Genomic DNA, 17,880 nt, shown 5'->3' with positions numbered 1-17,880 from the left:
CCGAGTAATATTCTATTATGCATGCATGTGCGTGCACACACACACACACCATCTTCTTTATCCATTCCTCTGCTGATGGACACTTCGGTTGCCTCCATGTCTTGGCTATTGCAAACAGTGCTGCTATGAACATTGGGGGGCATGTATCTTTTCGAATTAGAGTTTTTGTCTTTTCCGGATATATGCCCAGGAGTGGAATTGAGTTTTTTGTGTTTTTTTTTTTTTTAAATAAATCTCCATACTGTTTTCCATAGTGGCTTTACCAATTTACATTCCTACCAACAGTGTAGGAGGGTTCCCTTTTCTCCACATCCTGGAGAGGCAATTCTTGAATCTGAACTATGTAATAAGTCAGAACTGAAACAATCTAAATGTCCATCAACAGGGCAGCGTTAAGAGTAAGCCATTGTTAAAAAGTGGTAGTTTCAAAGAAATGATGCCAAGAGAAAGGGTTCAAAATCATACATACAGTTGTTTTATAGCTATGACTTTAAGGCTGAAAGACATATTCAAAGAGAAAAGAGATACCAAATTGCTAACATCAGTTGTCTTACTGTATGTAGTAAGAGTATTGGGGATTTTTTCTTCTTATTCTGTATTTTCCTGAATTTCCTTAAAGTTATGTTTTGCTTTCATGACAGAAAAACTAATTTAAAAAAATCCCTTTAAAATGACATAACTTCTAGACTATGAAAAGCAGCTGTCAAAATAGTCCACTGTGAAGAAGGAGAGTGGGTAGGGGTGTAGACAACACAAAACTGGCCACATGCTAATGATCGTGAGTGATGGGCACATAGGGGCTCACTAAACTATTCCCTCTACTTTCATATCGTTTATAATTAAAAAAATAAGTTTAAAAAGCAATAGCTACTGGGCTTCCCTGGTGGCACAGTGGTTGAGAGTCCGCCTGCCGATGCAGGGGACATGGGTTCGTGCCCCGGTCCGGGAAGATCCCACATGCCGCGGAGCGGCTAGGCCCGTGAGCCATGGCCGCTGAGCCTGTGCATCTGGAGCCTGTGCTCCACAACAGGAGAGGCCACAACAGCGAGAGGCTCGCGTACCACAAAGAAAAAAGAAAAAAGAAAAAAAAAAAAAGCAATAGCTACTTCCCTATTGCTTCTGAGAAGTTGCTGTGGTTTCAGTCTGAAATCCATAGATCTGAGTAGTACTGGCTGGTAACAAAGTTACTAATTCTGTCTACTACAAGCAGTATTAAACAGGAATTTCACCACAGTTGAAAATACAGCTGGGACTTCCCTGGCAGTCCAGTGGCTAAGACTCTGCACGTCCATTGCAGGGGGTGTGGGTTCAATTCCTGGTCAGGGAACTAAGATTCTGCTGTCGTGGACAAAAAACAAACAAAAAAATTCAGCTGACCCTTAAACAACTGGGGGGAGTTAGGGGCACTGACCATCCGAGCAGTTGAAAATTCCAGTGTAATTTTAGTCAGCCTTCCAAATCCACGGTTCTGTATCCACGGTTCAACCAACCATGGATCATGTAGTACCATAGTTCAGGCTAGGTGAAAAAATCCACGTATAACTGGACCCATGCAGTTTAAACCCATGTTGTTCAAGGGAAAACTGTATAACTGAATTAGGAGACATGAGCAAATGGATTCATATCACATTAAATAAACCAAATTAACAAAAATAAAATTTCTTAATTCTCCTGGCATGTTATAGCGTTTTAGAATCAAGTTAGAAATATAGAACAGTTAGCCTTTTGACTTCCCTGGTGGTGCAGTTGGTTAAGAATCCACCTGCCAATGCAGGGGACATGGGTTTGATCTCTGGCCAGGGAAGATCCCACGTGCCGTGAAGCAACTAAGCCCTGGCACCACAACGACTGAGCCTGGGCTCTAGAGCCCGTGAGCCACAACTACTGAAGCTCACATGCCTAAAGCCCATGCTCTGCAACAAGAGAAGCCACTGCAATGAGAAGTCTGCACACTGCAACGAAGAGTAGCCCCCGCTCACTGCAAGTAGAGAAAGCCTGCATGCAGCAATGAAGACCCAACACAGCCAAAAAAAAAACCCAAAAAACAAGAACAGTTAGGCTTTGTTTTAATACCCTAAAGAATAACTGGGTTTATGAAGGCAAAGCTAGGGTTTTCCTTTGTTGTAAACAAATTTAATATGCAGAATTTTAGACTGGTAGCCTAGAAAAATTGAGGTCCTCCCCAATATTTATTTTCTATAAACCAAAGTCCTGGTATTTCAGATTGTTAAAGTAGAGCTACCCAAAGGAACTGCAAGCAGGTAAAGAAAATCTTATTCAAAAGAGGGGCCAAGACAACAGGCGCATGGAAAGATGCTCAGCATCACTAATTATTAGCAAAACGAAAGTCAAACCAATAATGAGATATCCCCTCACATCAGAATAGGTACTGTCAAAAAGGTGAGAAATAAGCGTTGGCAAGGATGTGGAGAAAAGGGAACCCTCATACACTGTTGGTGGGAATGTAAATTGGTGCAGCCACTATGGAGATTCCGCAAAAAGTTAATAGAACCACCATATGATAAAGCTATCCTACTTCTGGGTATTTATCAAAAGAATATGAAAGCACTAATTTGGAAAGATATAAGCACCCCTATGTTTACTGCAGCATTATTTACAATAGCCAACACATGGAAACAACCTAAGCGTCCATAAATGAATAGATAAAGATGTGGTACATATATACAATGGAATACTACTTAGCCATAAAAAAGAAATGATGTCATTTGCAGCAACATGGACGGACCTAGAGATTATCATACTAAGTGAAAGTAAGTCAGAGAAAGACAGCTATTGTATGATAGTGCTTATATGTGGAATCTAAAAAAAAAAAGGGTACAAATGAACTTATCTACAAAACAGAAATGGAGTTACAGATGTAGAGAACAAACTTATGGTTACCAGGGGGTAAGGTGGGGGAGGGATAAGATTGGGATTGACATATACACACTACTATATATAAAATAGGTAACTAATAAGGACCTACTGTATAGCACAGGGAACTCTACTCAATACTCTGTAATGGCCTATATGGGAAAAGAATCTAAAAAAGAGGGGATATATGTTTATGTATAACAGATTTACTTTGCTGTACATCTGAAACTAACACAACACTGTAAATCAACTGTACTCCAATAAAAAATTTTTAAAATGGAGATGTGGTATATATATAAACAATGGAATACTACTCAGCCATAGAAAAAGATGAGATCTTGCCATCTGGGACAATGTGGATGGACCTCGAGGGTATTACACTAAATGAAATAAGTCAGACAAAGAAAGACAAATACCGTATGATTTCACTCATATGTGGAGTATAAGAAATAAAAACAAAGTAAGTAAACAAACCAAACATGCAGCTACAGAGAGAGAGTGGTGGTTACCAGAGGGGAAGGGGTGGTGGGGCGGGGGGGAGGGTGAAATGGGTGAAGGGGATCAACTGTATGATGACACATGGAAACTGAAGTTTTGGCGATGAGCACGCTATACTGTTTAGGGAATGCTGTGCACATGAAATTTATATAATGTTATAAGCCAATGTTACTTCAATTAAGAAAAAAGACAAAAAGATGGGCCAATACGGTTCAGCTTATTAAAGGTCTTTGAAACATAAAATAAAAACTGAGACATTCCCATTATTATGCAAAATGTCCTTTACAGATTTTATGAAATAGGTAACTGGTTTGCAACATTACATCAATTTACATATAATTATATGGCCCATCTTTTGGTGAGTGGTTGCCTCTGTTCTTGGAACTCAGTATAGATGAAGTTGTAGCAGGCCATTTTAAAGATGCTCTCTTTTACAAGGCCATACGTAGCCTTTCTCTTCTCCACTTATCCCTTTGTCCTATTCTGGGAAAAAGAACATTCATTCTACTCAATCTTAAAATCCTGACAAAGTTAAGGGGACAAAATACAAGGACATAATGGTATCATTATATCATAATGGAATAATGATAATTTAAGCTTAGGGCTTAAATGCCTACTATGTAGCTAATTTCTTGTCATTATTAATTAACTGAGAGGGTATTTTATCCAAGTTTTGAAGTTTTCTAGCCAACTCGTAAACAGGTATCAATAAGAATGACCAAACAAAAGAGATATCTCTCTGAATCCAAGAAGCAACTATAGGTTGTATGTAGTCCTAACCAGTAATTCTCTATCACTGGGGGGGCCTCGAATGGAAACAAGCAAAAAAACCAAAACCTGCAAAAAAATATCTAGCAGGTAAATATGGCACAATAGTATTCAAGTATTAGATAGGTGTAAAATCTCTAAGATCCCTTTAAAAACTGATTTTCTAACTACAGTCTAACTACAACCTTAGTTCTTTTATTTGCTGTTACAGAATTAAATTCGAACCTCATTCCAAATTTTTCTTAAAGACTGCCATAATTATAGTTATTAGAATAAACATCAAAACATGAGAATACTAATATAATCTGCCATGTCAGTATGTAAAATACAGATTTTAATTTTATTATTTAAATCCATGGGAATAATAGGTTAAATCATATATTAAGGTTAATTTCAAAGACTATTTTGTAAATTGAAGAGTAACTTTTTTCGTATATTGACAAAGCCAGCAACATTCTAGATCATTACCAATATATTATACTTAACTCTTTTCTGGAAATTGGAACTGCAGATATTGACTTGATCAAGTATTCTGGAGGAAGATCCAACACTCTTGAAAGCTAAAAATCAAAAAGAACAAACAGCACAAGATTGTTAATATATTTGTTCCAGATTCAATAGAATGCTACTCAACAACTGAAAAAACATATTGAGACACAACACAAATGAGTACAAATGCACTATGCAATGTGATAAAAGCCAGACTCAAAAGGCTATATAATGTATGATTCAGTTTATCTGACATTCCGGAAAACCCAAAACTGTAAGGATAAAGATTAGATCAGTGGTTGCCAGGGGTTGAAGATGAGAAAGTTTGACCATAAATTGGCAAATAGAACTGTTTACCAAAAAGGATGAATTTTATATTTATAAATTTTTAAAACTTTTTATTTATTATTTATTTTTTTAAAAAAAGAGAAGGGATGAACTGCTGGGACCAAAGATAATTTTCTTTTTAATTCATTCATAAAATCTTTTTGTGTTAGGCACTGTTTTAGGAGTTGGGGACACAGCAGTGAATAAAAGAAACAAAAATCTCATGCTATTTAAATAAACAAGTAAACAAATACAAAATGGGGGGAAAATCTGACCCCCAGCCTCTATCAAATTTTATTCACTTGTTTGTTTATTTATTTATTTATGGCTGCGTTGGGTCTTCGTTGCTGTGCGCAGGCTTTCTCTAGTTGCAGTGACCAGGGGCTACTCCTTGGTGCGCGGGCTTCTCATTGAGGTGACTTCTCTTTGTTGTGGAGCATGGGCTCTAGGCACGCGGGCTTCAGCAGTTGTGGCATGCGGGCTCAGTAGTTGTGGCTCACAGACTCTAGAGCCCAGGCTCAGTAGTTGTGACTCTCAGGCTTAGCTGCTCCTCAGCATGTGGGATCTTCCCGGACCAGGGCTCGAACCTGTGTCCCCTGAATTGGCAAGCGGATTCTTAACCACTGCACCACCAGGGAAGTCCCTACTCGTATTTTTGAAAAGCTCACTGAATGACTGTAATGCACAGTCATAGTTGTGAACTACTGCCTTCATCAGGAACTCAAATTATGCCTAATTTTTCTTTGAAACAATCCTATGACTTTCATACTATTATAGCCTTCATTTCATGAATGATGAAACTGAAGTACAGAGAATTTATGTAACTTGCTTAGGTGGAAAAGCTGGGATGTAAACACAAGCTATCTATAACCAGAACCTACCTTCAACCCCTATGTCATATCGATACCCTTTCAACAAAAAATGCATGAAAACGAAACAGTGAAAATAGCAGTACAGCCATAATGAATTTAAAACTGTCTTCATCTTTCTTGCCCACTTCCTCAATCCTTACTCAGCCTCTGCAATGGACAAGTCATGGCTGGTGAGAGAGAAGGGAAAGGGAGTAATGGGGTAAATAGGAAAAGTAAAGAATGTAAGAAGCAGCAATCTTAATCTTCCTCAGAGGGGTAAGTGTTCAGAAGGGAAGGAATAAAACTAAAGTCACTATCTCCATTATTAGTAATAATATTTATCCTATTATCAAAAGAAATTGTTTGCTGAATTTCATTAACGTAAAAAAAAGGTCAAAACTTGCAGACCAGGAGCTGTCATTTACCTTTAAGATACTCTGTATATTTCTGCTGATCAAGTATATGTTGATTTTTTAAATCTCAGAGTACAGTCTTTATTTTTAAATTCTAGCCTTTAGGAACTGAATTACTGTATCCTTTACAAAAAAAAGGCTTTTTTTCCTTAAGATACTTTCCCAGAAGTGGATAAATACTTCCAAAGCACTTACAGAATAAAGGCTGTAACTGTTCATGTTTATATTACAAAATGTTCCTGCCAAAACAGATACATCAGTAATAAAGATTCTATTATAATTTCTCTTAAAAAAATTCAAATTCCAGTTCCACTTTTACTGTCTATGAGCCCTTGGGAAAGTCATTTTACATCAACAAGCTTAAGTTTTCACATCTGAAAAGTGGGGATAATAAATCTATTAATAATAAACTAGGGCTCTTGTGAGGACTAACAAAATTGTGTCACATAATAAACATGTAATAAATATTATTTCCTTCTTCCTTTAAAAGGTTTTATTTTGGGAGACTTCCCTGGCGGTCCAGTGGTTAAGACTCTGCATTTCCATTGCAGGGGGCCCGGGTTCAATCCCTGGTCAGGGAAATAAGATCCCGCATTTTGGACATAATGTCTTTCAAACTTACCCATAACCTTCTCCTATAAGACCTTCTGCCTATCTTAGATATAACTGAACTCTGCTGGGAAAAAAAAAAAAAAAAAAAGGAACGTCGTTCACCATCCAGTTATACATGGATATTAAGTCATTAGCCACTGCAGTTTCTGACCGATAATGAACCCTGAGAGGAGTTCAGGGCAAAAAACAGGATGAGGCACACTGTACTGTGGAAAAACAGGCCCCTTAGATAGTTCTATGTATATCTCAGGAAGAATTTTAATAACCAGATTCTTGCATCTTCCCATATCTAGAAAAGCACCAAAATCATTAACAGAGATATCTGTTCCCTGTGACTAGCTGTCATCTTTTACTGAGATGTAAGCCTGACTGCACATATTCCCCAACCAACAATCATGATTAAACCGGCTTCTCCCCCTACCTCTTCGGGGTTTACTCAGAGCTACTGAGTGGCTGTCTCCCAGGATATAGTCATCAGTAAGGTCCCTGAATAAAGCTGAAACTGACAACTCACACCTCTTACATTGTGCTTTTTTTTTTTTTTTTTTGCTGTACGCGGGCCTCTCACTGTTGTGGCCTCTCCCGTTGCGGAGCACAGGCTCCGGACGCGCAGGCTCAGCGGCCATGGCTCACGGGCCCAGCCGCTCCGCTCCCGGACCGGGGCACGAACCCGCGTTCCCTGCATCGGCAGGCGGACTCTCAACCACTGCGCCACCAAGGAAGCCCACATTGTACATTTTTTCAACAAAGGCCAATTTTTTAATCTTTATCTCACAAATAAGTTGTGAACTTTGGAATTTAAAAATATTACCTAGGACCAACACAAAAAATTCTCTGATACAAACTAAACACTACTTAAAGTTTATTTCTTCTACCATACCTCATTTGCTCCAAAAGAGCTCTGAGGGGGTTTAAACCACAAAAATAAAATGGAGGTATGAAATTGTGCCAGCAAACTCAAGCTAAAGATAATCAGCCTTCTTGGCAACCAAGGTGCAAAGGGAATCTACACAGCACTTTTTACCTCGTAAGAGATAAAGCAAGTCAGTAGGAACAAAGTTTTCCTAAAAGTAAATTCTAAGACCAAGTTATATACACATGAAGATGTGAAGACCAAAATAGAAAATACCTTCAATAGTAATTTTACAAAGGCACAGAAACATTCTTATATGATGTAAATTTAAAAAACCAAGAAGAAAGGGACTGGGGAGAAAGGAGGAATGGGGACTAACTGTTTAATAAGGACAGTTTCAGTTTGGCAAGATGAAAATATTCTGGAGATGGTTGGTGGTGATGGTTGCATAACAATGTGAATGTACTTAACGCCACTGAACTGTACATTTTAAAATGGTTAAGATGGTAAACTTTATATTAGAGAAACGCAAATCAAAAATAAAATGAGGTATCATCTCACACTGGTCAGAATGGCTATCATTAAAAACTCCACAAATAAATCCTGGAGAGGATGTGAAGAAAAGGGAAGCTTCCTACACTGTTGGTGGGAATGTAAGTTGGTACAGCCACTATGAAGAACAGTGTGGGGCTTCCCTGGTGGCGCAGTGGTTGGGAGTCCGCCTGCCGATGCAGGGGACACGGGTTCGTGCCCCGGTCCGGGAAGATCCCACATGCCGTGGAGCGGCTGGGCCCGTGAGCCATGGCCGCTGAGCCTGCGCGTCCGGAGCCTGTGCTCCGCAATGGGAGAGGCCACAACAGTGAGAGGCCCGCGTACCGAAAAAAAAAAGAACAGTGTGGAGGTTCCTCAGAAAACTAAAAATAGAACTAACATATGATCCAGCAATCCCCCTCCTGGGCATAGATCCGGAAAAGATGAAAACCCTAATTTGAAAAGATACATGCATCCCAATGTTCACTGCAGCACTAATCACAGTAGCCAAGACATGGAAGCAACCTAAATGTCCATCGACAGATCAACAGACAAAGATGTTACATATATTCAAGGGGATACCATTCAGGCATTAAAAAGAACGAAATAATGCAATTTGCAGCAACATGGATGCAACTAGAGATTATCATACTAAGTGAGTAAGTCAGAAAGAGAAAGACAAATACCATATGATATCACTTATACGTAGAATCTAAAAACATGACAAAAATGAACCTATCTACAAAACAGAAACAGACTCACACACATAGAGAACAGAGTTGTGGTTGCCAAGGGGGAGAGGTTTGGGGAGGGATGGAGTGGGAGGCTGGGGTTAGCAGATGTAAGCTATTATATATGGAATGGATAAACAAAGTCCTACTGTACAGCACAGGGAACTATATTCAGTATCCTGTGACAAACCATAATGGAAAATATAGAAAAAGTATATATATGTATAAATGAATCACTTTGCTGTATAGCAGAAATTAACAGATCATAAATCAACTATACTTCAATAAGACAACAAACCATAAAAAAAGATGTTAAGTTTTATGTTATGTGTATTTTCCCACAATTAAAAACAAAACCCAAAAAGACTTTGGGATTAAGTAGTAGAAAGAAGTCTTCTTTACATAATCTCTCATTTCCTACCCATTATCAAATTAAAATGAAAAGGAAGGAAGAACGGAGAGGAGAAAGAAAGGAAGGTAGGTCACAGGCTGGTTGGTTCTCCAGCAAAAAATACACATGATAGGCATAGCCCAAAGTTATAAACTTCAAAAGTAGTAACCAAGCAAAGATTCACCAGACTCTGAGAAGAAATGGGGCAGCCCTGTTTGGCAAGGCTCCTAAGCTGAATTAACTATTCTCATTAATACCCAAATCTGGAGAGAAAACACTGAATGAATTCCATTATTTTTTTCATCTATGACTGAGAGATGCTACAGAACTGCGGGAAAGAATGAGGAAAAGAGAAGTGATTTCCAGCACAAGTGAAGCTTCTAGGGCAGAATCTGAGGGCCTCCCCAATGGAAACACAACACATTCCCCAATTACAGGGAGTAAATCCTGATACTGTGCTGCATGGGCAGGAAGAATCAGAGGAGGAACTTTTATAGGAAGATGGAAAAATATCAGAACTAGCCAGCAAAAATATGCCAAGTCAGAATTCAGGAGTAACGTGTACAGGTCACCATGACCTCCTGGAGAGACAAAAGAGAAGTGGAAAGCTGCAGAGTTTATATTTTTGTAATCACAAAAGTGAGGTGAGCCAAGAACAATTCTGAAATGGAGAATGAAGAAGTCCCCCACACAATGCGGAAGCAAATATAAAGTCTGGGCAGAGCTGTCAAGCACTGGTAAGTGAAAAAGAACAGGCATCAAAAACAGACAGACAAACTGAAAGAGACAGAGATACGGAGAGGGAGGGGCAGGGACTGAAAGAAAAAGACAGAATGAAAGGGATGTGGCATACAGGACATCAAAGAACTCTAGAAGAAAAATATAATGATACATTCTTCATAAGGGCTTCCAGATTTGTGAATAAGCAAGAACTGAAAGATGGAAAAACAACAGAGTGAGATAAAAAAGGAGTCTAAAGATTAAATAAACTGATGATCAAACATTTATTATAGAACTATTAATTAGGAAACACAAAGGAAGAGTGTACTCAGAATTGAAAATAAAAGTATAACACATAAGGGCCAAGATAATCAGATAATACAGATTTTGAAAAACATAGGGGCTTCCCTGGTGGCGCAGTGGTTGAGAGTCCGCCTGCCGATGCAGGGGACACGGGTTTGTGCCCGGGTCCGGGAAGATCCCACATGCCGCGAAGCGGCTGGGCCCGTGAGCCATGGCCGCTGAGCCTGCGCGTCCGGAGCCTGTACTCCGCAATGGGAGAGGCCACAACAGTGAGAGGTCCGTGTACGGCAAAAAAAACAGCAACAACAAAAAAAAAACACACAAAAAAAAACCCCATAAATAGATCAAATAAAATTGGGTACAAGATAATCCAACCTTAGGATAACTGGTGCCCCTAAAATACAAAAAGAGCAGCAGCAAAGAAGCAAGCAGACAGGAAGACAGGTATACTGGTTCTCCAGCAGCATTAAGGACAGAGAGACAAAGCACAAAGCCACACTTTTCACAAAGTGATAGTCAAGAAAAGATACAAAAGATTCTCAAGCAGAATGGAGCACCCTTATTTTAGCAGGGCTCCTACCTTAGTCTTATTTCCCAGAAGCCATCAAGATGAATGAATAAAACCCAAGAAAAATAAAAGTATTCATAGATATATATCTTGGATCCCCCAAAAGCAGGGCCTGGGAAAAGGACTGTGTGCAGGTAGTTTATCTGGGAAGTGACTGCTGACGGCAGAAGTGATATACTGGGGAGAGTGAGAGAGGAGAAAAAGTAAATACAAGATTGTGCTATCAAGTTCACTGCTATAGGCAATAGGGCCTTAATTTCTATCATACTTTTCAAGAGGGATACACAATGTATATCAAAGTGTCTATCCAAAAATAGGGAACAGGTGCTTCTATCCCCCAGTGACTGAGGGGTGTCCTTGAGGGTGTTCACTCCACCACGCTTGAGCCAAGTATGGGTTGGTAGCAGGCTTTTTGACAGTGTTAAGTGCTGTTAACAGTAAGTGAATGGAAGCACATGTGAAACTGTTCACTTAAGTGGCAGCCAGAACCAGGTGTGACCAAGGTGATAGGAGATTGGGCATAATAGCCAATAAAAGGGAAATCGTCCCTGAAATTAAGAACGAAATCTGAATTGTTGTATATGACTGCAATGGCACACCATTCAGCAGTAAAATGAAAGAACTGGACCTCTGTGCACCATTATGGATAAATCTTTTTTAAAATTTGAAGGAAACAAACAAAAAAACCCCCAAGTTGCAGAAGGATAATTACAGTTTGATTCCCACTCATATAAAATTTAGTAACTTGAAAAAGAATACTAGTTAGGGATACATTCCTAGGTAGTAAGTCACATGCACAGGCATGATAAACAAAACCTCATATGTGAGGAAAGAGTTTGCATCCAGGGATGGGTACCCAGGAGATTTTAATAGTGTTTGTAATAGTTTATTGCTCAAGCAGGGTGAAGGGTACATGGATACTAACAGTATTCTTCTCCATGATTAAATATCCCCCCCCCAAAAAAAGGGAAACAAATGGAATCTATAGATCAAAATAAATGACTATGTCAGGAAAACATAATACAGAAAATTCAACACTGAGACACATCCTGGTCAAGTCGCTAAATTTCAAAAATAAAGCACCCAACAAGAAAACTCCAGAGATGAAATAAATGTACTTTACTTTGTAGCCATGTTACCTAATCACAAAGATCATGATCTGGTTAAAGTAAACAATTTAGCAATGATATTGTATAGGGCAAAATTCATCTACTAGAGAAGCTGTAAACTGATTTGCTTATTTCACTTGCTCAGCTCTTTCCTTAATTTGAATTAGTTGCCAACATATGAAAATTGGAAAAAAATTAAAATAACATTAGATTGTTATATGACATTTGCATCTGTAGTATCAGACTTTGGAAAATCAAAAATCAGAAGTAAACAATCTGGTGTTATTGTTTTATTTCTAAAAGGAAGATTTTTAATATTATTTCTAAATTTATTATTTTCATATTATTTCTAAACATGCTAATTTTCTAGTTATTAACCCTCCTTTTGATATGTCTAGGATTATTTTATCTGAGAAATCATAATTTCTTAAAAAAACAAAAGTTAAAAAAAAACCTTCTTGAAAAATTTACTCATAAAGAAATCCAGACAATTAAGCCATGTATCAGGAAAAGGATTGGTGGTAAGCAATGTATCCAATTCAAAATAAAGTGAATAAGAGACAAGTCATACAAATACCATTAATAAACAGACTAAGTGTTACAAACTTTGAGAAAGTTACTGAAACAAATTAGGAAAGGTAGAGGAAAGTTATACCAACTATAAGAGTGCTAATGTTCTCTCATGGCAAGGGTTGATACTGCCTAAATCTGAAACATTAAGATTTTTTAAAATTTATAATTAACATACAATATTATATTAGTTTCAGGTGTACAACACAGTGATGCATGAAATGATCACCAAAATAAGTGCAGTTACCATCTGTCACCATACAGAGTCTGTCATCATACAAAGTTACAGTGTTATTGACTATATTCCTTATGTGTATGTTACATCCCATAACAACATATTTTACAGCTGTAAGTTTGTACCTCTTAATTCCCTTTACCTATTTTGTCCAACCCCCCCCCCCCACTCCCCTCTGGTAAAAACCAGTCTGTTCTCTGTATCTAGGAGTCTCTGAAACATCAAGATTTTAAAAAATAAGCTCCAAATTGTGATGTTCTTCATAATCTCTTAAGTGTAGAGGACTCGTTTAGGAAATTGATCAATAATTCTTTGAATTGCACTTTGGATTCTTTTTCTTTCGTTATATTCAAGCTAAACTGTGTTTAATACTTTTTACTTAAAACTGCATTTAGGTTATGAGTACGTGGGGAATCATAATAGTATTATACTTTTAGCAGTTGGACATTTTCCATTGTAAAACCTAAAAAAATAAAAGCTTGTTACAATACAGTCCAATTTTTATAAAAAGCATATCTATTCTGTCTTCCCATCTTCCTTCTTTTTTCTGCCTGTATATCTGCAAAGAAATGTATCTAAAATAGAGGTCAATCAATGTTAGGGATAACTTTATTTTTTAAATTCTATGTACTGTAATTCTTTACAATAAGCAGGGGTTTTTTTGCAAAAATGAGAAAGATTTTTTTCTTTACCAAAGCACAACTTTATAAAAGTATCTACTGTTAAGGAATTCCTACTGAAAATTAAGCAGTATCGTTCAGATATATAGCTTTCTGTTTATTTAACTTCATGTGGGGCTATTGGGCTGCACCCTGCAGGCCTGCAAGCCTTGTTGGATGCCCAGCCTGGAGACCGAAGAAAGAGCCCAGAGACAGCTACAGAGACACTACTGATTTATCGGATAGAGGATCTTACACGTCTGAAGCAAAAGGTCCTGTAGCAACACCCCGCTGTGCGTGGCTGACGGCAGACAGGACATGGCAGCCATCTTCGCTACTTGGGAGAGAACGAGGCTACCATTTATAGGGGGAATTGACGTCAGGTTGGCTCAACAGTTACCAGAAAAACTAGCAGCTGAGGCAGGGGGCAAGCAAGTAGGCGGTTACTGATTAAGCCCTATAATTAAGAGGATTGGGTAGTTATATGAGTGAAGCAGGGACTGGTCAGCAGGGAATATACAGACAGCAAGGGAACAGCCATCTTGAATGGCCTGATCATACAGGTGCTAAAGCTTTCACCTAGGGTAATGGATAATAATTAGGTCCCCAACACCAGAAAGCCGCTGGGGTGGTGGTGGTGTGGAGAGGGGCTTCAAAATACCCCATCCTCAGAACTCTAACAGATAATATAATGACTAATGAATACTGCATGCATACAATACAAACACAATTCTAAGTACCCTATTTATATTAATTCATTGAACCTTAATGACAAGCCTATAAGGTAGCTAAATAATTTTCCACATTTTACAGATGAAGTACGGTGAACTTACACACCTATCAGAGAAACTGGATTTAAACCCACGTGTCTTTTGTTCTTAGTCACTATACCAGTGGTTCTCACATTTTGCACATGGGAATGACCCAGGGATCTTTAGAAAACACTGAGGTCTGGCTTCCACATGTAAGTATTCTGTCTAATTAATACAGGGTATGACCTGGGCAACAGATGTTAAAAAGTTCTGGGGGTTGATTCTAATGTGAGGTAGAGCATGGGGACCACTGAACTACACCTTTCTGCTTCCTGGTCATCCCTGGCTAGTGGTTATCAAGCCCGGATGAACACCGAAATCCCCTGATAAGGTTGAGAACTTCAAGGCCCCCACCCCACCCCAGCTCAAGGGGCCTGGGCTTAGGTATTTTTTTCAATGCTTCTCAGGTGATTCCAGTCTCAAGTAGACAAAGCTTGAAAAGCACTGCAGAGGGAGACACTAGCTGCCTTCCACTTTAACGATCAGTGCCCAAACTAGTGAGGGATCTTAATTAATTTGAGGAGTATCTTTTAAATGGGGTGGGCGCACACACACACACAAAGAAACAAAGAAAAAGGAACCACTGTCAAATGTCAGAGAGCGTGGTTTTTAATTCACCTACCGTCTCACAGGTTCAGAACTATTCTGGAAATAATAGGACTTGTCTCTGAGATTGAACTTAGTGTTTTCTCTGATGAAAATGTGACCTATGAGTTTCCTTAGCTACAGATTTCTTTTTTTCCCCTTTAGCTAAAGGTGTTTCTCCTGGCGTTGGGCTTCATCTAGGGCTACCACAGGTGAAACAAGAGCCTATTCATAACTATCTACTTGAGGCCTCAGATTAGTGAAAGAAAAAATTTTTACAGAATATGCTAAAAGTTTACTCAGTTGAAAATAAAATAAGAAAAGAAGACGAAGGTCCAAAACTTTAGAGCTAAAAACAGAGGAATAAAATCCACAAAACAGGGGACTTCCCTGGTGGTACAGTGGTTAAGAATCTGCCTGCCAATGCTGGGGACACAGTTCAATCCCTGGTCCGGGGCGATCCCACATGCCGCGGAGCAACTAAGCCCATACACCACAACTACTGAGCCTGCGCTCTAGAGCCCACAAGCCACAACTACCGAACCTGCATGCTACAACTAACGAAGCCCACGTGCCTAGAGCCCGTGGCTCCACAACAAGAGAAGCCACCGCAATGAGAAGCCCACGCACCGCAAGGAAGAGTAGCCCCCGCTCGCTGCAACTAGAGAAAGCCCGCATGCAGCAACGCAGTCAAAAATAAATAAAATTTATATTAAAAAAAACCCCCCAAAACATTAATCACAGTCCTTGAGAAATAAACTAAATAACTTCCAACTGAATGAAGAGGAAATCTGAGGTTGAAAAATAAACTAAATAACTTCCAACTGAACGAAGAGGAAATCTGAGGTTGAAAGCAGAAGCACTTCTTTTTTTTTTTTTTTTTTTTTTTTTTTTTGCGGTACGCAGACCTCTTGGCCTCTCCCGTTGCGGAGCACAGGCTCCAGACGCGCAGGCTCAGCGGCCATGGCTCACGGGCCTAGTGGCTCCGCGGCATGTGGGATCTTCCCAGACCGGGGCACGAACCCGTGTCCCCTGCATCGGCAGGCGGACTCTCAACCACTGCGCCACCAGGGAAGCCCCAGAAGCACTTCTTAAAGGGAGTATCAAAAGTGAAAATATACATATGCCAGATCTGGTTTGGGAACCTAAGACCAGAGATTCTCATGTATAATAATGACTAATATGTATTGAGTGCTCACAAAGTACCAGGTACAATTCTAAGCCTTGGATTTGGCAACCTGAAGTCAAAGATTCTAATGTAATAGAATCTTTGGCTTCTAGGGTACCCAGCATGAGCGAGCCATTAATTAATCAGCTTGTGGGCAGTTCTCAACCATTTCTTCCCCTGGCACACAGGCACACATAAGTCTTACGCTTACTACTCAGGTACTGAACACAAAGCCAAAAAATATCCTATCAGTCTGGCTCTAGATAGGCTCTAAATTCATTTAGGAGCTAAGCTTGCCAGGTTCAATATCAAAATCTCCAATAACCACATAAAAACCCTAATTTTGCAGATGAAAAAGAGATCCTTATGCTTTAGTAACCAAACATGTGGGTGGCAGAACTGATATCTTATGAAAATTAGTTCTGTATTTTATAACAGTCTACAAGGCAATGAGTTTTAAAATTCTTGAAAGATTATCAATCACTCTTCCAGATCTTAAATTACTTAAACTGTCAATTACCACTGGTTATTCCTCAGTTCTGACTCTCTAATATAACCAGGTCAGCTGTGGATGTTTGCCACCAAGAGCCAATGCACGAGTACTCCCACATCTGAAGAGATATTCTTCAGGTCTGAATTAGCTCAAAGACTCAAGGAGTCAGCAAACAAGGTATCAACGGAAACTTCGGGGTTCAGAAAAGAACTTCCCAAATGATTTGATGGGCAAGTCATTCGCAATTATTTATAATGAAACAAATTTAGCATGGCTCTTACAGAACTTGTGGTCTGAAGCAGAACTGAATGCTAGTGGGCCTGTGAGAATAGGTTAGAAGCAAAGCACACAACTAGATAATTCAGTCAGTTACTGTAGCTCATCTGAATGTGGATGAGTAATCTGCCCAACGTAACCAGTTCTAAACTGAAATACTTATGTTGGGAAGATATTTCAGCTTAGGACTGGATGACAACAACTGGACAAGTATAACTGCTCCTTGAGGTTACACCTGAGATCTGACAACAAAACACCTCAGCAGTCAAGGAGGCCTCTCCTCTATTCACAGTTAGCAGTGTATCTCCTCTATCAAGTTACGTAGATATAAATTAATAAGGAGGGGAGCTTAAGGCCCTTAAAAATCTAACAATTACATAACAACGAAATGCAGTTTGTGAGCTTATACTGGAAAAAAAGGCTGTTGAAAAACATCAACAAAATTAGAATGGATTGTAAATTAGATAAAAGTGAATCAGTGTGACTACCCAAAGCAATCTACAGTTTCAGGGCAATCCCTATCAAACCACCAATGGCATTTTTCACAGAACTAGAACAAAAAAGTGCACAGTTTGTATGGAAACACAAAAGACCCCGAATGGCCAAAACAATCTTGAGAAAGAAAAACAGAGCTGGAGGAATCAGACTCCTGGACTTCAGACTATACTACAAAGCTACAGTAATCAAGACAGTATGGTACTGGCACAAAAACAGAAATAGAGATCAATGGAACAGGATAGAAAGCCCAGAGATAAACCCAGGCACATATGGTCACCTTATCTTTGATAAAGGAGGCAAGAGTATACAATGGAGAAAAGACAGTGTCTTCAATAAGTGGTGCTGGGAAAACTGGACAGGTACATGTAAAAGAATGAAATTAGAACATTCCCTAACGCCATACACAAAAATAAACTCCAAATGGATTAAAGACCTAAATGTAAGGCCAGACACTATAAAATTCTTAGAGGAAAACATAGGAAGAACACTCTATGACATAAATCACAGCAAGATCCTTTTTGACCCACCTCCTACAGAAATGGAAAT

At 39.0% G+C, this 17,880-nt stretch overlaps 1 protein-coding gene across 2 annotated transcripts in view; it reads right to left on the bottom strand.

Annotated features, from left to right (window-relative positions):
* The window catches only part of RARS2 (arginyl-tRNA synthetase 2, mitochondrial), a 96,602-nt gene that overhangs the window by 69,657 nt on the left and 9,065 nt on the right, over nucleotides 1-17,880 (bottom strand). For both annotated transcript variants that reach the window (XM_060030248.1, XM_060030247.1), the window contains exon 2: nucleotides 4,627-4,700. In XM_060030248.1, coding sequence (XP_059886231.1) covers nucleotides 4,627-4,700 — 74 coding nt within the window. The remainder of the gene's footprint in view (nucleotides 1-4,626; nucleotides 4,701-17,880) is intronic.

This window comes from Delphinus delphis, chromosome 14 (genome assembly GCF_949987515.2).
Source record: "Delphinus delphis chromosome 14, mDelDel1.2, whole genome shotgun sequence".
In the NCBI taxonomy this organism is placed as follows: domain Eukaryota; kingdom Metazoa; phylum Chordata; class Mammalia; order Artiodactyla; family Delphinidae; genus Delphinus; species Delphinus delphis.
Note: the sequence above shows the minus strand (reverse complement) of the source record. Positions and strands in the feature narration are given on the sequence as shown.